Below are 21,045 nucleotides of genomic sequence, written 5' to 3' on the forward strand. Positions count from 1 at the left end.
ATTGCTCAGGGCAAACCTCCAGACCATCGTTCTTCGCCTGCCAAGCCATTACAGAAGGGGAAAGACCATATGCAAATCAGGCTTGGCCCCACCCTGCTGGGGTCACCTCTATGCATCACGTTCATCCTCTTAGGTATGAGGTACGCTCTATGTGTTAAGTACAGCTGTGCTTGTTTGAACCTTGCGTTCCTAGACGCTGTCTTTGGGTATCTCAGCACCCTGCTCCATTCTTGGTCACTGAGTGGTTTGTGGAGTTCTTCTTCCCAACATTGTTTCATATGCAACTCTTGTTCCTTGTGGGTTCTTAGCATCTGGTCGTATAGTTTGGAGGTAGTATGTGTCCCCTCTGATATGTCGTACCACATGTCCAATACTCCTGCTGCTTCCTCTTGGTCTTCCCATTCCGGCCATCTGCTTTTAATTCTGAGGATTAATCTGTTATGCAGGATAAATTGGCCTTCATGTATGTCGTGTTCTTCCACCATCTCTTGGAAGTCTACCCATCTCCCTCCTCTTCTCAAGTCTCCAATTTGTGCTACGCCTTTGGCTTCCCACTGAGTTCGGAACGTTGACAACACATTTTAGGCCCACCAGGGGGATTTGTGCTGAATAGGGATCTTCCGTCCCCTGTAATTTCCATGCTCTGTTCCACAACCTCACTGCGAGGTTGAGCAGGTACGGCAGGGTCCTGAGCAGGGGTTTGTCCAGCCACAGTATTTCCCTTAGATAATGTGTTTTCAGTGCCGGCTGGAAGTTGGTTGTGTCAATTGTTTCATCCTCCCCCAGCCAATTGGCCACGAATTGCAACTGCCCAGCCAGATAGTATTTTTCAAAGTCTGGCAGCCTAATGCCTCCTCTTCCATAATCTTTCTGTAGGGTCTTCATTGCAATCCTATTTCTTCCCCCTGCCCAGAGGAAGTTCCTTGCTATTGTATTTAGATTAGTGAAGAAGGCCCTAGGGATATTATGCAGAATGTTTGTGAAATAATATAACAGGCGTGGGAGTACTACCATTTTCTGGAGGGCCGCCCTACCCATCATTCCCAGTGGCAGTGTTCTCCAGAAGGTCATGCATTTTTGTGTTTTTTCTAGGGCTGCCTGCGTATTATGTCGGTGAGAGTCTGCAGTGTCATGGTGGACCTCTATTCCCAAATATCTAAAGGAGTGAGTTGCCCACGTTAGGCCTAAGTCTGGGAGTTCTGCCGGGGGGACCCACCTCAGGTTTGCCAGGGGGAAGATCAGAGACTTCTCCTTATTTATTGCTATACCTGAGAGTCTGGTGTCTGCTCATATTGCTTCCAGGAGGCACGGCAGTCTAGTGTGTGGGTTTTCTACAAACAACAACATGTCGTCTGCGTATAACGAAATTTGGTGGAGCACTCCGTCTACCTCTATCCCTGTGTCTCCGTATTCTGCTCTAAAGAAGACCGCCAACATTTCGAGGGCCAAGATATATAACATTGGTGATAGTGGGCACCCTTGTTTTGTTCCTCTATAGGTCTTCCAGTCTTTTGAGATATATCTTCCTGACTTCTCCCTGGCCCTAGGCTCACTTTACAATATACTGATCCATCTAAGGAACCCTTCTCCAATGCCAAAGTGGGCGAGAACCCTCATCAACCACCCCCAGTTCACCGAATCAAATGCTTTGACTGCGTCGAAGGACACTATCGCACATTCTCTTCGCCCCTGGTTTGTTCTATCTATCACGTGATGTATTCTACGGAGGTTCCATGATGTATTCCGTTCTGGAACGTAACCCGTTTGATCTGGATGTATTAATGTGGGGATCACTTGTTTCAGGCGGTTGGCTAAAACCGCCGTTAGTATTTTGGTATCCTGGTTAATGAGGGAAATCGGCCAATATGCAGTGCACTTTGTGGGCGGTTTCCCTGGTTTAAGGATCGGTACAATAATTGATTCTGACATGCTGGTCGGTAATCGTGCGCTTTCATATGCGTCTTGATATGTCTCCAATAACCTTGGGGTGATGGTGCCTTTAAATGTTTTATAGAACTCTCCTGGGAGTCCATCCGGGTCCGGGGATTTACCTGTAGGGAGTTCTGCTATTACACCTGCTATCTCTTCCTCTGTGAGTGGGGCATCAAGTATTTGGGCCTGCTCTTCTGTTAGTTTTGGCAGTTTTATCTCTGCTAGCGCGTCAGTTATGTCATCTGGGTCCACTTCCGGATTAGGGGCATATAGTTTTTCATAGAAGCCCGCAAATAAGTGGTTAATGTGCTCTTGGCTCCTAATCTCTGTCTCTGTCTAGTCTTCTAGTACTATAATGGGTTCTCTTTTGTTTTGTGCCCTTCCGCATGTAATCTTTGCAGATACCTTCCATAATTCAACCGTCCCAGCTTCTCTCAGAGCTCTATACACCTTGTTCTCAACTCTATCAATTCATTAGGCTCCTCCCCCGCTGCCTGCGCCCTGTGTTCCTCTATTTCTATCTGCCTTTCTAGTTCATTAAGTTCCTCTATGGCTACCCCCTTTAGACCTCCCATTTTGCCGATTACTGCCCCCCTTATTACCACCTTGAACGCATCCCAGAGTGTGGCGTTACTCTCTACACTTCCTTCATTATGCTCAAAGCAACAATCTATTGCTTCCTGAAGATGTTCTTGGAATTCTCCCTCTTCCAAAGCTTCTGCCCGGAGTCGCCACATTGGTAGTGGGGCTTTCCCGTATGTGTGTGCCCATGTTGTCAATATTGGAGCGTGGTCTGAAAGTGTTCGGGCTCTAATATTGATCCCTGTAAAGTCGTGCAATGATTCAGTGCCCGTAAGTATGTAATCTATCCGTGTAAATATTCCGTGGGGTGCGCTATGGTGTGTGTACCCTCTTCTTGCCCCATGTACCTGTCTCCAGACGTCCACCAGCTTCAGGTGATCTAGGGCTCTCTGCAGTTCCTTGGCAAGTGGTGCTGGTTTCTTACGCCTGTCGTCTGATCGATCAAGGAGCGGGTTCAGGGTGCAATTGAAATCTCCGGCCCAGATGAACGTTGTGTCTCTGTATTGGGCCAATTTAGGTGTTAGTTTTTTGAAGAATTCTGTCGTGTCATGGTTTGGTGCATAAGTATTAACTAGGCACACCTCCTTATTTTCTAGCATGCCGTGTACTATCACCATTCTCCCTTCTGGGTCGATCTCCTTTTTAATGAGTTGGAATGGCACTCCTGGGGCGATCCATATCAATACTCCTCTTGCATAATTTGAGTATGTGTCGATACATGACTTCAAATCCCCACATTTCCATGTGCCCCTGCCTGGAATATCACCCACCGTTTGGGCACTGAGAATGTACATCTCCCTCTGTCTCATATTACCCATCCACTCGCACTCTCTCTCATTCCATTTGCCTTCTTTCAGAGGATAGCCAGCTTTATTGAGGAGTTTGATGTTTAAATCCCCATATTACAATCCTAGCATCATCCCAGTCATACACAGCTAGAGGACCCTGAAATGGAAGCAGAATCAAGGGACAGTCTTGTCATATCCATTTGATATTGCATCTCCCTCTCTCTGAGTTTCACCTCTTGATGTTTGGCTTCAGCTTGGGCATTTAACTTTTTAAACTCCAACTCAAATCTCATTCTTTCAAGAGGGACATATTCTGGGCTTAACTGAAATAGGCTGAGGCATCAGGGCAGGCTGTGGCAGAGAGGGTCTCTCTTCCTCAGACTCTTCTGCCTCCTCTGACCCCTCTTGCAGATTGGAGCTTGACTCTAAATGAGCATCCTCATCATTATCTTCCTCATTACTTTGGGGAGTAGGTGCTACAGGCTTACTACCCACACTTTGGTGATCCCACAACCTTTCCGAGTCAGACCCCTGGTTTTGCACATATCTTTCAGTTGATCTACTGTCAGAACAATCAGGGCTGCCTCATTGAAGTTATCCATATTTGGCGTGTTACAATTGCTTCACTTTTTGATGGAGCCTAGACTTGTGGCAGGTTTATTTGGGCACAAATACAGCAAATAATCAATGTAACCACTCTACGTCTATCCCTCCGCCTGCTACCAGTGTTAGGCAAGAATTGATGTAGTAACCCTGTGGGAGACTACACCACCCTTGTCCTCTTGGTATTAGGTAACCCACCTACTGGTATAGGTCTGTACTACACAAGTTGGTAGGGTGGCTGAGCAGCCAGGATTATCTCAAGCGGGTTAAATGTGAGCTGTAGAGCTGTACCAAATGAAATCCACCAATACAAGTATCCAAATAACACTTACACTCAAGGTTTGTAGTAAAATAGTTATTTATTTATTTTACAGTCAGTTTTTAAATATAAGCATTCTTTAAAAAGGGCAATATATGTAGCAATCAAATATTCTGTAAAATACTTTCTCAGAATCATTAACACAGAGCAAGTAGATACTCTTTAGAGATGCTTCATACAGACTTCCTGCACCCAGGTGACTTCACTAACTAGGACAGTAATGGCATTTATATATCACTAGTACACTTTGTAGATTCTAGGGTTAGTAGAAAGGAAAGGTTAGAGGAAGGAAAAAGGTTAAATAGGTTCTCAGAGCATGTGAGCACTTTAAATCTTCCAATGAAGTCTAGATAAAAACCTCACCCAGCAAATATTAGTTTAAAACCAATGCATCACCTATGAGGGACAGTAAGAATCAAAGTCAAATGGAATCGAAGAGTCTGCAGGGAGCCAAGGCAGCCAACATCAATTGGAGCAAAGTCTATGGAGCTGAGGCACTTCTTAGAGAGCAAAGTCTTGTACAAAGTTAGAGAGTTTGTTGAAGTAAAATCACTGTAGAGTCACAAGCTGTTACACGTTTGAAAGTTAGAGCTGAAATCATCTCTAGAAACACATCCACTGCAAATCTCAACTGAGAAGAGCAAGCTACAGACACTGAGGTAAGTACCCCAAGCCAGAACAGTACCTTTGGTTAGAAGAAGAGGGTTCAGATGGCTCCTGTCTGGTTGCAGTGATGCAGATACAGGGTTCCTGGGCCTCAGTCGTAGGGACAAGAGGGAGGACGTCTGGGGACTCCGGCATCAGCAATTTGATGGTCAGCGGCCTCTGCAGGCTCTTTTCGGATCAGTGGCACTTTGCGGTTTCAGCGCTCAGTAAACAGCACCACCGTGGATCTTGGACACCGGTTGGGCTTCCTTCCCTCCTTCGGTCCTGCACTCTGGTCAGGTGACTCAGCTTGAATAACCCAAGGGAAGAAGTCGTCCCTTCCGGTGCTTCTCTTGTCGATTAGAAAAAGGAGTTTCAGCGCAGCAGGGCTTCACCGGGAAGTTCAATGGTCCAGGAGGATGCAGCAAGCTTCTGTCACGGTTTCTTCATCAGGATGGCCTTCCCAGTGGTCGACTCTGTCTACAGTCCCAACACCCTCGCCTTTAAAGCAGGTTTCTCCCATTCATGCACAGCCTAGCTGTCACTCACACAGCAGGGTGGCTGTCCTGCATTAACCCTCCACTCCAACCGAGCAGGAAGGCAGCGACGTGTGCTTGGAGCAGTTAACCCACGGGTTCCCTCTGCATCATCCATTCACTATGCCCAAGTCGGGAGCTGCAGGGGGCTGGGGGACACTTGCCAGACAGTCAGTGGAGATCATGGGGACTCCACCAAACAGCCCTCCAGACCAGAGCTCCTCCGCCCTCCTGAAGGAGAATGTTGGCGTAAATATTTAAGGCAGGATGAACCCAAGAGGGAGCACTTGGGGAGGGCGAGCTGCCTGGAGTGATGTGCAGCTCTACCCAGCAGCAGCAGCAGGCGGGGGAGACTGGCCTCCATGTCTGACCATGTGTAAAGACTGGAGGGGGGTCTGTACTTCTGCTCTCTATATGGTAGAGGAGAGGCACAGAGGACCCCAGCCAAGATTCTCTATTACGGTAGCAATGGACGAGCAATCAAGGCCTAGCTTCTCAAGAGGTGATGCAGGCTGGTTCTTAAGTACAGTGTAGTCCCCAAGCACCCACAAAGGAATGTCCGCACACTGTATTAGTTTTATCACAGTCTTTATATAATTAATATTCAGGTTATGTACAATATCACGATAACTCACTTTGTACTCGGTTATCTATAATGGCAAATATACAGTTCTACATAGTACCACAGTTACTATTAGATCTCTTTAAAATGCATCAACTATACGGTTAAATGTCACACAAATCAGTTAGTAAAGGAAACCAACAATAGATAAAAGAGGAAAGCAGTTGGTTAGAACAATTGGCAGAATACTGGCCCTGTTAGCTAGACACAGTTCTGTGTGGAGATCCCACCACCTGGGCAACCCGTAGAATAAAGATATATCACAAGCCCAGTCCATATATTGTTCACACAAGTCTTTCCAATAGTTCTGCAACCCCAAAGTACCTGGCGTTGTAGCAGCTTCTTTCCTAGCGGTGCTCGTCGACGTGGAAGCGTACACGTCCTGCAAGGAAGAGGAGTGCGGGGCACCTCGATGTCGATAGTTCTGGACCGCAAAGAGTTTGAAGAACTGTGGCCCAGCAAAGGCGTTGAGTCGTCAGCGTCTCTGTGGTCTTTGGGTGGTGGGAAACCCACCGGCAGATGCTCCTCGGCGTGTCAGCGGCCTGGCCTTCTCCGGGGGGATAAGGCGGGCGGCGATGCCGACGAGCGCGTATGTGGATCAAAAGTTCTTAGGCAAAGGGAGCACAGCGGCTCCGGTCGGCAACAGCGGTCGTCGACTGTTGCGGACAACAGTTTGGTGCTTCTCTTTGGGATTCCGCGGCGGTCCCCGTCTCTGGTCGGCAGCCTTTCGTAGGTCTGTCTACCAGGGAGCTTTGGCAAAGATCAGCTGGTGCACAATGGTCCCTCGTAGCTCGGGAAGAGGGCGCCTTAACAAATCCTCTCTGGGTCAGTCCTTGGAGACACAGCAGCCTTCAGATTGATGAAGAAGAGCAACGGCAATTCTTCTCTTCCAGCAGGGCTTCAAGGTTAAGCTTCAGTTTTACTCCAGTTACTCTTCGTAGTGGACTACAGCTTCTGAACACGATTGCTAGCAGTGAGAGGTCCCCAGATATATTAGTTGATCTCCCATTCATTCTGCTGGTTCACACTCAGGCAACCAATTGATCAAAAGGGCATTCATGCAGTCAGGCAGACAGCCAATCAGGTGCATTGTGCATTCAGGCCATTCACTTCTCGCCAGACACTCACAACAAGTTATGTGTACTGGGACAAGTACCCAGCCATTCAACACCCACACTGCATTCATACAAGTTTCGGGCAGGGCTGTCTCAGTCATTGTGTCAAACACCAGAAACCAGACATCCACAACAAGAAGTGCATATTCATCACACACTCATTCACCCAGGTCCCACCCACAGGGTGTACCCACAACATACGGTCATTGGGAAGGCTCCAGCCAGTCTAGTCGGCACTTCCCCACACTACCATATGTGGGACTTCCACCCAACAGCCAGTCAGGGGGAAGGGACAGAGTCAGGGCTTCCCTGGACTTCGGGAAGATCAAGGTAACAGGCGATGGAAGGCAAGAGGCCACGGGGGCCATCTTGTCTCCATCTGGAATCTACCGATTCCAATGACAGGGCCTGGGCATCCCAAAATGGAGGATGCTCAGGGCTCCAGTCAATTCAGCACAGAGGTGCCAAAAGCCCGTACCCTGCTCTGTGGGTCACACACAGGTGCCCAAAAACATACACGAGGGGCACAGGGTTGTACCCCCACCCAGGGGTACCACAAGGGTATCCCATGGGTCTGTACACCAAACCAAAAGAGAGAGCTGCACCGCCAGGAGTCCCACATGAACTCCTGCGCGGAAAACACGACAGAACGCATAATAAAAATCAGTAAAGGACAAGGATACGGAGGCCCTGTCCCTCCGATGCATTTCCAGCATCACAGTCGCCCCTCCCCAGACTAAGGTTAGGGTGCCTAATCTCGCACGGGATAGACACCCTCATCCAGACGGTCAACATACCTTCTGGAAAGGCCATCTGCATTATCGTGACTCTTCCCGGGTCTCTGCTCTATGGTGAAGTCTAGCCCTTGCAGGCTAATGGACCACCGGAGCAGCTTTGGGTTTTCACCCTTCATCGGCATAAGCCACTTCAGGGGCTTATGATCTGTTTGGACCTTGAAGGTAGACCCGGTAAGGTAGGGTCTAAAACGCCTAAGGCTCCAAACTATACTAAAACATTCCTTTCCAACCGTAGCCCACCTAAGTTCTCTACCCTTAAGTTGTCTACTGATGAATATGATCGGATGTTCTCTTCCTTTGTCATCTAACTGGGACAAGACAGCTCCAATTCTGGTGTCGCAGGCATCAGTTTAAACGATAAAGGGCTTGCTGTAATCAGGCGCACACAACACTGGTGCACTACACAGACTTTCTTTCAAGCCATCAAAGGCCCTCTGACAGTCTTCAGTCCAATTAACCTTCCTAGGTTGTTTGGGGGAAGTCAGAGCTGTCAGTGGGGCAGCTATGGTTCCATAGTCTGCCATGAAATTGCGATAATACCCAGTGAGGCCCAAAAAGGCTCACACCTGGGTTTGAGTAGTGGGAGTCTCCCAGTCCTGTACATCCTGTACTTTACTGGGGAGAGGTTGGATTTGACCCTCTCCTACCTCATGACCAAGATATGTGATTCTCCCCTGAGCTATCTGGCACTTTGTGGCCTTGATAGTGAGGTTAGCCCTTTTCAAGGCCTGCAACACCTTATCCAGATGTGTCAAATGCTCTTCCCAAGTGGAACTGTAAACGGCAATGTCGTCTAAGTAGTCCACACAAAAGGCTTCCAGTCCACTGAGCGCATGATTGACCAATCTCTGGAAGGTGGCAGGGGAATTCTTCAACCCAAAAGGCATGACCCTAAACTGGTAGAGTCCCTCAGGTGTTGAGAATGCCGTCTTTTCCTTGGCAAGGTCCGTCAGAGCTTTTTGCCAATAGCCTGAGGAAAGGTCAAAGGTGCTTACAAATTTGGCAGCACCTATGGTGTCCACAAGCTCATCAGCCCTGGTAAATGGGTGCACGTCAGTTTTTGTGATGGCATTGACTCCTCAGTATTCCACACAGAACCTCCAATCCTTGGTATCTGCCTGGGAACTTGCCTTGGGGACAAGGACCACTGGACTGGACCAGGGACTAGTTGAGGGTTCAATACCACCCAGATCCAACATCTTGGCGACCTCAGCCTGGATATGGTTCTTAACTGTATCTGACATACGGTAGCACCTGCTTTTGACAGGCACACTGTCACCAGTGTCAATTTCATGCCTACACCACGGTGTAAGGCCTGGTGTTAGTGAAAACAGAGAGGCATGCTGCCGGAGCAAAGCCCTGCAGGCCCTCTGCTGCTCTGCCGTCAGATATGGAGAGGGAAGCACTCCCTCCACTGAGCCATCCTGAGAGTTGCTATGCAGCAAATCAGGAAGGGGCTCACTCTCATCCTCGTCTTGCACTGAAGCTAGCAAGAGACATGAGACTTCTACTCGCCTGTAGAAAGGCTTGAGCCTGTTAACATGCAATACCTGAGGGGCTACCCCCGTTACTCCCATGTCAACCAGATAATTGACTTTGCCCATCTTGGAGATGATCCTGAAGGGTCCAGTCCACTTTTCTGCGAAAGCTCTAGGCTTGGTAGGCTCCATCACGAGGATTTCCTGTCCCGGAGTCCAATACACTTGCGAAGCTTTAAGGTCATGCCAGTACTTGTTCAATTCCTGGTTGGCCTTGAGATTTGCTGTCGCTTGACCCATCATCTGTGTCATCCTCTGTCTGAGGCCTAACACATAGTCCCCCACTTGCTTGGCGTGACCTGGAGGGGTGGCCTCCAAACCTTCTCTGATCAAGGCAAGAGGCCCCCCCACGGGATGTCCAAACAGTAACTCAAAGGGGCTGAAACCAACACCCTCTTGAGGAACCTCTCTGTAAGTGAACAGCAGGCATGGAAGAAGGAGATCCCATTTCCTCCTTAGGGGCTCTTCCAAAGCGCCTAGCATGCCCTTGAGAGTTTTATTGAATCTCTCAACCAGACCGTTGGTCTGTGGGTGGTAAGAGGTGGAGAACTTGAACTCTTTCCATATGGTTTTCATGTAAGTAGACATGAAGTTGGATCCGCTGTCAGACACAACCTCCTTAGGGAACCCAACATGGGTGAAAATGCCCAGGAGAGCACTGGCAACCACCTTGGCAGTAATAGTCTGAAGGGGTATAGCCTCAGGGTACCTGGTGGCATGATCGACCAAGACCAGGATGAACCGATGTCCACCTGAAGTGCGAGGGTCAAGGGGACCGACAATGTCGATTCCCATCCTCTCAAACAGTCTGCCAACCACTAGCAATGGCTGCCACAAGTCTTGCCAGATAACTGACAAGTGGGGCAGGACTTGCAGTGGGACTCCACTTCTACTCCCATCCGGGGCCATCCGGGACCAGTAGAAAGGGGCAGAGAGCCTCTGCTTAGTCTTCTTGGTACCAAGATGACCAGGCAAGGGCACCTCATGCGCCAACTGCAGTAGGAAGGGCCTGTAAACCTGGGGTAGCACCAGCCTCTTGAGGGCACCAGGTTCAGGCTTAGTGGGCTCACTAACAAGGAGCTCACCCTCGCAATAGATTCGGAATGGCTAGGCACTTCTCCTTGTGCCTGGGACAGGGCCTGCTTTCTCAGACCCTCCAGAGAGTGGCACTCTCACTGACCCTTACAGAAGTCCACCCGGGAGGGTCCGCCTTCAGCTAACAAGCATTGAAGGTCGGTGTGGTCTTCCGGGTTCAGTACCTCTCCCACAGGAGAGTCTTCTGGCTCTTCTCCCACAGGAGTTGAGACGGGGTTCACCACTGGACCCAGCCCGTCCGGAGCATGGATCACAATGGGTGTTGTTGGAACAGCAGGAAGAGCAGGAGCCCTCTCCACATAGGTGGCCTTCTTACTCTTCCGTTTCCTTCGCGCCTTGGGTTTACCCATCGGTGAGGGTACCGGGCTTGCAGCCAGACCCTGTGTGACCTGCGATCGGGTGCCCACCACAGCAGCAATGGGTAGACCATCCGTGATCATCTCCAACTCGACCAAATCGTTGCCTAACAAAATGCTTGCAGGCACATTGTCCTGAACCAGGACCGGAAGCTTTGTTGTCTTGTCTCCAATCGTAATGTTGACAAAGGCTACAGGCGATAATTTGGGAGGGCCACCAGCTAACCTGGTGTTTCTCAGAGGAGCACCTACATAGTCCTCTGGCTTGAGCAGGGTCCTGTCCACCACTGTCATGCTTGCCCCAGTATCTCTCAAACCAGTAGAAGGCTGGCCATTCAAGAGGACACTTCTCAAAAACCTACGAGTGTTCTGTGGGATAGTTGCCAGTACTTCTGCGTACTGGTCCCAGGCCCCAAGGGACACTAATGGAATATCTACGGGAGCACTGAAGGTGATCCCAGTAGAGGAGGGGAGGACAGTGGCCTCCACCTCAGGTACGGAGTAGGGATAGGTCAGGCTGACACCCTGGACTCCAAGCGCCTTACCCTTACACTTGGGGTCTCCCTTTCAGTGATCCAGAGCCCCACAATCCCAATAAGTGCAAGGAGTGGAGGGTACAGTACTGGAACCACTGGGACCCTGCTTTGCAGCAGGCGGACCACTACTCTTACTCCCATCCACAACAGAATTATCCCCACTACGTTTTTGGGTCTTAGGAGTGGAAGGTTTTGGTTTACCCGACTGTGATTGCTTCTGGGACTCCTCAGCTTTCTGAGAAGTCCCCTTTTCTTTGTCCTTGTCATTTCCACTGGAGTCCTTAGGGGACACCCGATGGGAGACCCACTTGTCAGCCAACATAGCCAGCTTAAAGGGGCCCAAAATGTTCTGATCAGCAACATACTGATGCAGCTTTGGTGAACAGGATTCCAAAAAATTCTCAAAAAACTAAAGGTGGGACAATTCAACAAACGTTTTCACTTCGTAACCATCAATCCACCCCATCATGTTCATGTGCGCAGCACTTACCCAGTCATTCCAAGACACATTCTCTCATTTCTTAAAATCCCTGAACCTTTTAAGGCATTGGGTAGGTGTCTTGCCAAACCTGGCAATCAAAGCAGACTTCATGCACTCATACTGACCCCTTTCTTCCACACTCAGTTTCAGAATACAGTCATATCCAGTCTGAGGCACTCTGCTTAACAAAGACTTAGCCCAATCTCTTTTATCTACATCATGAATTGCACAAGCCATCTCAAACGCTTCAATCCATTGGAGGATATCAGAACCCTCCGCATACACACCAACCAAATCTTTCATAAACTTGGTTGCCTGGGACCTGACACTCTCAACGGGCTTAGCTGAAGTCTCCACTCGAGCTTTCTCTAACTGGATCCTCAGACATTCAGTGGCCCGGTTCTTGAGTTCAAGGTCCCCATCTTTGAGTTCAAGATCCCTATTCTTGAGCTCCACTTGTTGTGCCAACTCCTCTTTCTTAAGCTCTGCATCTATTTCCAACTTGCGATATTCAAAGGCCAATTTCATCCTTAATAACTCAAGTTCCAAGGAATTGCTGGGGTTCGGAACAGAGGCAGCAGGAATGGTGGCGTTCCCAGAAACAGATTCAGCGACAACCCCCGGGGCAGAGTCCTCATTGGTTGCATCCACCTTCAAGAGTTTCACCATCAGTCTGGTAGTCCACCAGGGCAGCTATCAGCTCAGCCCTAGACTTATCCACAAAGTCTATCTCCCTGGCTTCACAAGCATCCTGCAGAGCCTCTAAGCTCATCCGAGTCAATTTACCATTTGCAATAGATTCCATTGCTTGTAATGCAGTTATCTTGTACACCACTAAACCTCAATTTAACAAAGTGCAGATATTTTGTAAGTGGCACGGCTATACACTGATTCTTAAAACCATAAGCATCCCACCGCTGTCACCAGTGTAAAGACTGGAGGCGGGGTCTGTACTTCTGCTCTCTATATGGTAGAGGAGAGGCACAGAGGATCCTAGCCAAGATTCTCTATTACTGTAGCAATGGACGAGCAATCAAGGCCTAACTTCTCAAGAGGTGATGCGGGCTGGTTCTTAATTATAGTGTAGTCCCCAAGCACCCACAAAGGAATGTCCGCACACTTTATTATTTAAAACACAGTCTTTATATAATTAATATTCAGGTTATGTACAATATCACAATAACTCACTTTGTACTCGGTTATCTATAATGGCAAATATACAGTTCTACGTGGTACCACAGTTACTATTAGATCTCTTTAAAGTGCATCAACTGTACGGTTAAATGTCACAGAAATCAGTTCGTAAAGGAAACCAACAATAGATAAAAGAGGAAAGCAGTTGGTTAGAACAATTGGCAGAATACTGGCCCCGTTACATAGACACAGTTCTGTGTGGAGTTCCCCCCACCTGGGCAACCTGTAGAATAAAGATATATCACAAGCCCAGTCCATATATTGTTCACACAAGTCTTTCCAATAGTTCTGCAACCCCAAAGTACCTGGCATTGTAGCGTTTCTCGTCAGGGAATCGACCGCCCTTCTTGAGTGCCCTCCCTTTAGGGCAGGAGTCACGGGTCGTCGAATGTCCGACGGAGAACAGGGTGAACTACGGCAGTGAAGTGGCAGCATCTTTCCTAGCGGAGATCATCGAAGGGGAAGCATAAACGTCATGCAAGGAGGAGGCGTGCGGGGCACCTTGATGTCGATAGTTCTGGACCGCAAAGAGTTTGAAGAACTGTGGCCCAGCAAAGGCGTTGAGTCGTCGGCGTCTCTGTGGTCTTTGAGTGGCGGGAAACCCACCGGCGGATGCTCCAAGACGCATCGACGGCTTGGCCTTCTCCAGTGGGATAAGGCAGGCGGCAAAGCGGATGACCGCGTCCTTGGATCAAAAGTTCTTAGGCAAAGGGAGCACGGCGGCTCTGTTCGGCGACAGCAGTTGTCAACGGTGGCCGTCAACAGTCCGGGTGCTTATCTTTGGGATTCCGCGGCGGTCCTCGTCTCCGGTCGGCAGCCTTTCGTAGGTCTGTCTACCAGGGAGCTTTGGCAAAGATCAGCTTGTACACAATGGTCCCTTGTAGCTCGAGAAGAGTGCGCCTTACCAGGTCCTCTCTGGGTCAGTCCCTGGAGACACCGCAGCTTTCAGATTGATGAAGAAGAGCAACAGTAATTCTTCTCTTCCAGCACGGGTTCAAGGTTAAGCTTCAGTTTTACTCCAGTTACTCTTCGTATCAGGTGCATAGTGCATTCAGGCCATTCACTTCTCGCCAGACACTCACAACAAGTTATGTGTACTGGGACAAGTACCCAGCCATTTAACTCTCCACACTGCATTCATACAAGTTTCGGCCAGTGCTGTCTCAGTCATTGTGTCAAACACCAGAAACCAGACATCCAAAACAAGAAGTGCATATTCATCAAACACTCATTCACCCAGGTCCCACCCACAGGGTGTACCCACAACATACGGTCGTTGAGAAGGCTCCAGCCAGTCTGGTTGGCACTTCTCCACACTACCATATATGGGACTTCCACCCAACAGCCAGTCAGGGGGAAGGGACAGAGTCAGGGCTTCCCAGGACTTCGGGATGATGAAGGTAACAGGCGGATGATGGCAAGAGGCCACGGGGACCCTCTTGTCTCTATCTGGAATCTACCGATTCCAATGACAGGGCCTGGGCATCCCAAAATGGAGGACGCTCAGGGCTCCAGTCAATTCAGCACGGAGCTGCCACCAGCCCATACCCTGCTCTGTGGGTCACACACAGGTGCCCAAAAACATACACTAGGGGCACAGGGTTGTACCCCCACCCATGGGTGCCATAAGGGTATCCCATGGGTCTGTACACCAAACCAAAAGAGAGAGCTGCACCACCACGAGTCCCACATGAACTCCTGCTCGGAAAACACGACAGAACACACGATAAAAATCAGTAAAGGACAAGGATACGGAGGCCCTGTCCCTCCGATGCATTTCCAGCATCACACCATGCATGACCTGTCGCTGTTTGGCTGCAAAGCCTCACCGTTAGTCCCTGGAATTGGATAATCGCCTCTTTCCTCTGTGCTCAGTGTAGCGTTCTATTTCTATCATTAATTAAAAGGGAGCTGTGTCCCCTTCTCATTGTTGTGTTCGTGGGTTGCCACCCACGTGTTTGGACTTACGCAGGGTTACCGCCTGGAGAGCAGTTCGCGCCTAATAATTAAAGTGATAACATATACGTTCCATGGCTCTGTGATTTATTGTATTCCTGCTTCATCATTAATGTTCCCTTTATAGCCTGAACAACCTATAACAGCACCCTTGATGCCATTTTCCAGCCCCACTCCCCCTTTCCCTCTTCTGCCTTCTTGCCATTTACCTGTTTTTTATGTGGGTGTCTTTTTTAAGTTGCAGGGACCCGTCAGCCACAGGACACACAGTATCTTCCAGACCCTGCAGGCGTGACGCTGGGCGGCCATCATGGGCAACTACTGCGTTACGGTCGTCAATGAGACCCCCTACGAGTTCAACTACTGTTTCTGCTACCTGGGGAGCGAGATGGATATTCGGGTGAGTAGTCAGCGCCGGTAGGTAGCTGAGTGGGTTCATGTGCTCCTGCTGTCACCAGACTACGTGAGTGACCGCAAGGTTGAAAAGGAGTCATTCATAAGCTGCCATTGTCCCAGTAGTGCTTCTCCTGCGGAAACCCCTGGCCCCGGATGCTTTACCGGACTTTTCCCTGATAAGTCCTCATAGGAGGCCCCGTCAGAGGTACCAGGGCTCGCAGCTGGTGTCATGGGATCAACAAACACATTAAAGCTAGTGTTAAGGGACACTTTCCTTCAAGAGCAGCACAAACCCAGGGATTGACCGAGGAAAAGGCTAGGGTTCTCTTTCCTTCCCACTCCACCTCCATGGGGCAAACCATCCACTCAAAGTCTCTGGGGTCGAAGTGCCTGCACTTCTTTCCTGGTCTAAGTGCCTGCACTTCCTTCTGGTCTAAGTGCCTGCACTTCCTTCCTGGTCTACGTGCCTGCACTTCTTTCCTGCATCACATATGGCTTTAATAATTTCCAGACGGCATAAGATGGATCAAGACCTTTTATGAGCAGCCTCCCAATCTGTACTTTCTTGTTCGATGGCCAAATCTAATGGGGTTCCCTAACTGGCCCCTCAACCTCCTGTAGGCCCCCTCCACCTGACCCTACCCAGGAGTCCCTATTCTCCAGACTAAAGATCGCCCGCCCTTACTTTCTGATCTCTTCCACACTTCCGGTGGAGACCTAGGGACCAATGCCTCTTCTATCTGACTTCCTCCGGAAGTTCCAAAGGGTACCCCACCCTTCCCCAAAATCAGCTCTGCAAGTTCTAGGATGGGTGTGTACCTTCACTCCCTCTCCTCTCTCTCCCTGATCTTATCCATTGCACCTCTGACTCCTGTCCCACTACTCCCTCCTTATCCCTTCCCCTTTCGTCTTCCTAGGACTCCCACTTTCTCTCTCGTCCCCTCTTCTCCCCTCATCTGCCCCCTCACCCCCGATCTTGTCACACTCGTCTACTACCTGTCTCTCCCACCAACCTCCCCTACTATCTCTACTCTCACCATCCCTCACACTTGCACTCACTCCCATACCCATAATGCACTTACCCCACAATCACACACTCACTCTCTATGCTTGGTGCCACCCACAATCACACACACACACTCTCTATGCTTGGCACCACCCATTGTCACAGCCTCCACTTACCCCACAATCAAACACTCACTCTTGATGCTTGGTGCCACCCACTGTCACAGTCTCCACTTACTCCACAATCACATACTCACTCTCGAGGCTTGGCACCAACCACTGTTACAGCCTCCACTTACCCCACAATCACACACTCGCTCGCTATGCTTGGCACCATCCACTGTCACAGCCTCTGGTTACCCCACAATTACACACTCACTCTTGATGCCCCACTGTCACAGCCTTCACTTACCCCACAATCACACACTCACTCTCTATGCTTGGTGCCACCCACTGTCACAGCCTGCCACTGTCAGAGCCTCCACTTACAGCACAATCAGACACACACTCTCTATGCTTGGTGCCACCCACTGTCACAGCCTCCACTTACCCCACAATCACACGCTCACTATCTATGCTTGGTGCCAGCCACTGTCACAGCCTCCACGTACCCCACAATCACACACACACTCTCTATTCTTGGCGCAACCCACTGTCACAGCCTCCACTTACCTCACAATCACACAGTCACTCTCTATGCTTGGTGCCACCCACAATCACACACTCGCTCTCGATGCTTGGTGCCACCCACTGTCACAGCCTCCGTTTACCCCACAATCACACACTCACTCTCGATGCCCCACTGTCACAGCCTCCACTTACCACACAATCACACACTCACTCTCTATGCTTGGTGCCACCCACTGTCACAGCCTCCACTTAACCCACAATCACACGCTCACTCTCTATGCTTGGCACCACCCACTGTCACAGCCTCCACTTACTCCACATCACACACTCACTCTCGATGCTTGGCGCCACTCACTGTCACAGCCTCCACTTACCCTACAATCACACACTCACTCTCTATGCTTGGTGCCACCCACTGTCACAGCCTCCGCTTACCACACAATCACAAACTTGTTTCTATGCTTGGTGCCACCCACTGCCACAGCCTCCACTTACCCCACAATCACACATTCACTCTCGATGCTTGGTGCCACCCACTGTCACAGCCTTCACTTACCCCACAATCACACACTTGCTCTTTATGCTTGATGCCACTCACTGTCACAGCCTCCACTTACCTCACAATCAAAGACTCACTCTCGATGCTTAGTGCCACCCACTGTCACAGCCTCCACTTACCCCACAATCACACACTCACTCTCGATGCTTGGTGCTACCCACTGTCACAGCCTGCACTTAAATCACAATCACACACTCACTCTCTATGCTTGGTGCCACCCACTGTCACAGACTCCACTTACCTCACAATCACACACTCACTCTCGATGCTTGGTGCCGAACACTGTCACAGCCTGCACTTACATCACAATCACACACTCATTCTTTATGCTTGGTGCCACCCACTGTCACAGCCTCCACTTATCCCACAATCACACACTCTCTATGCTTGGTGCCATACACTGTCACAGTCTCCAATAACACACTCACTCTCGGTGCTTGGTGCCACCCACTGTCACAGCCTTCACTTACCCCACAATCACACGCTCACTCTCTATGCTTGGTGCCACCCACTGTCACAGCCTGCACTCACTCCACAATCACACACTCACTCTCGATGCTTGGTGCCACCCACTATCACAGCCACCACTTACCCCACAATCACACACTCACTCTCTATGCTTGGCGCAACCCACTGTCACAGCCTCCACTTACCTCACAATCACACACTCACTCTCTATGCTTGGTGCCACCCACAATCACACACTCGCTCTCGATGCTTGGTGCCACCCACTGTCACAGCCTCCGTTTACCCCACAATCACACACTCACTCTCGATGCCCCACTGTCACAGCCTCCACTTACCTCACAAATACTCACTCTCGATGCTTAGTGCCACCCACTGTCACAGCCTCCACTTACCCCACAATCACACACTCACTCTCGATGCTTGGTGCTACCCACTGTCACAGCCTGCACTTAAATCACAATCACACACTCACTCTCTATGCTTGGTGCCACCCACTGTCACAGCCTCCACTTACCCCACAATCACACACTCGATCTCTATGCTTGGTGCCACCCACTGTCACAGCCTCCACTTACCTCACAATCACACACTCACTCTCGATGCTTGGTGCCGCACACTGTCACAACCTGCACTTACATAACAATCACACACTCATTCTTTATGCTTGGTGCCACCCACTGTCACAGCCTCCACTTACCCCACAATCACACACTCTCTATGCTTGGTGCCATACACTGTCACAGCCTCCAATAACACACTCACTCTCGGTGCTTGGTGCCACCCACTGTCACAGCCTCCACTTACCCCACAATCACACACTCGCTCACTATGCTTGGTGCTACCCACTGTCACAGCCTCCATTTACCCCACAATCATACATTCACTCTCTATGCTTGATGCCACCCACTGTCACAGCCTCCACTTACCCCATAAACACATGCTCACTCTCGATACTTGGTGCCACCCACTGTCACAGCCTCCACTTATCCCACTGTTAGGGAGAATTCTCTGTTTAGGCTGAATTTCCTAACCTAGTGAGTCCCCCAGCAGCTTTGCTGGATTTCTGGAGTTTGTTTTTTCCATCCTGCCAAGAGTGAGACTCTTTTTCTCCCACTCTTGGACATGAATGTGTGTAATTCCTTTGAATGTCAATGTGTTCTATGGGCTATGGGGTCTTTTACTCCATACGGTCTCATATGTTTTGCTATGTGTGTTACAACGCACCCTCCGTGCCGCAACACTGGGGCGTCCTAGAGGATTCCCACCATAGACTCCATACCCTGGGACTGACTACTGTCTCCCAGGGCATGTAAAGTCACCATTGGCTTTACTAGACCAAAATTTACTAACAGAACTAGTACAAATCATCCTATTGTGGACGTACTAGTAGGGGTACTTCGATTACTCCTGGGTCTGTTATTCGAGGGGGCACTGTTCCGTCCCCCCTCGTCGAATTTTGGCTGGTGGCAGTGGAAACTACTTGTTATATTCGACCCGGAATATAACTCTATGGGATTCTTCCCATTGTTGGAGGTTAATACTTTTTCTCGTTAATCTCTAACATACAACCGGTTTATTTATCTTAAATAAATCTATCGGTTGGTATTATCTGCCAGAACTCGGTTTTTAAAATGGCGTCTGTGTTCGTCTCTGTGACTCCTAAACCAAAGGTTGAGCCCTTTGTTCCACTTTTGGAGGGCTTCTGCACAGAGGCCCTCCAAAGTGGTTCCATTCTGTCTGGGTACCACAGGGGGTGTGGGAGGGTGTTTAGGCACCCTGGACTGAGTTGCCTTGCCAACTCAAGTCGCACTCTGGTGTGATTGGCCCAAGTGGTAAACCACCCCGCTCACCACTTAGCATGTTTTGATTGACAGCTAGGCTGAATGAATGGGGGTTTTCTGCATAAAAGCATGGCTTTTGAGACTGGATCTTCAGAAGTCGCCACAGGACCTGAGAATCCGACGAGGGTAAAACAGAGCCGACCTGCAACGACGACACCTCCGGTGGAGTCCTGCTGAACCGACTCACCAATTCCCGACGACAGAGGAGATCTCCCTGCTGGAGTGTCTTCTTCCCCTGACTGGTGGGAAAAAACCAGTCCCCTTTGCTTTTTCTTCGTTCCAGGACGTAATGGTTGAATTGCCCGTGCTGAGCACCCCGGAAACCGGATAGCCACTACCCACTGTACCGCGACCAAAAGGTGGTGCCTTGTGACTGAGCACTCCGCGTCTGGTCTCTTCCCTGGTGGTGCAACGATCCTCAACTTTCCTTCGACGACGAGATCATCTCTTCTCTTGGCAAAGCCCCGACTTGCATCCACCACCAGGAACAACTGCCCCCGCCGGAGCTGTCTCTCCACAAACAAGGTACCCTGTCCGCCTCGCTTCCCTTTTGACGGTTAGCGTGAGGTGTCTTAATCCTCGCCTCTCCATTGGGTCGCCTCCAAGCCTTCTTAACTTTCTGTTCTGAACTGGTCCAACCTTTCTATAACAATTTGCGACAAAGACTCGAAGTGCATTTCCACTGTGATACTTTTTGGGACATATCGCCTTGCCTCTCTCCGAGTGGGCCTGGCCTCTGAACTTTGCGATCTACAGTAGACCCTGCCTTACTTGCCTTGCATCTGTTCGAGTTGATTTCATACCCTGCCTTTTCTCTCCCGTTCTAACGAATGCTAGAGTGCCATCTAGGTTAAAGCATTCACCTCTGTCTGCAAATAAGTGGTGCCGTTGAACCTAGACTTGTCAAACTATTGTTAGGGGGATTGATACTTATAGTAATTGTGATTGAAGTTGTTTACCATATTAGTGCCAGTGTGTTTTCCATAGATGTGTTTTTATAAATAAATGACTATATATCTTCACACCGAAGCTCTGTTCCGTGTTTGCTTGT

At 49.7% G+C, this 21,045-nt stretch overlaps 1 protein-coding gene across 3 annotated transcripts in view; it reads left to right on the forward strand.

The window, feature by feature from the left end:
• Window positions 1-21,045, forward strand: part of LOC138511161 (uncharacterized) — a 420,368-nt gene that overhangs the window by 68,605 nt on the left and 330,718 nt on the right. For 2 of the 3 annotated variants that reach the window (XM_069626665.1, XM_069626667.1), the window contains exon 2: window positions 15,334-15,495. In XM_069626665.1, the coding sequence (XP_069482766.1) occupies window positions 15,406-15,495 (90 nt within the window). In that variant the 5' untranslated portion in view covers window positions 15,334-15,405. The remainder of the gene's footprint in view (window positions 1-15,333; window positions 15,496-21,045) is intronic. The other variant, XM_069626666.1, reaches the window with a different exon arrangement.

This window comes from Ambystoma mexicanum, chromosome 6p, assembly GCF_040938575.1.
Source record: "Ambystoma mexicanum isolate Mex_15411 chromosome 6p, UKY_AmexF1_1, whole genome shotgun sequence".
In the NCBI taxonomy this organism is placed as follows: domain Eukaryota; kingdom Metazoa; phylum Chordata; class Amphibia; order Caudata; family Ambystomatidae; genus Ambystoma; species Ambystoma mexicanum.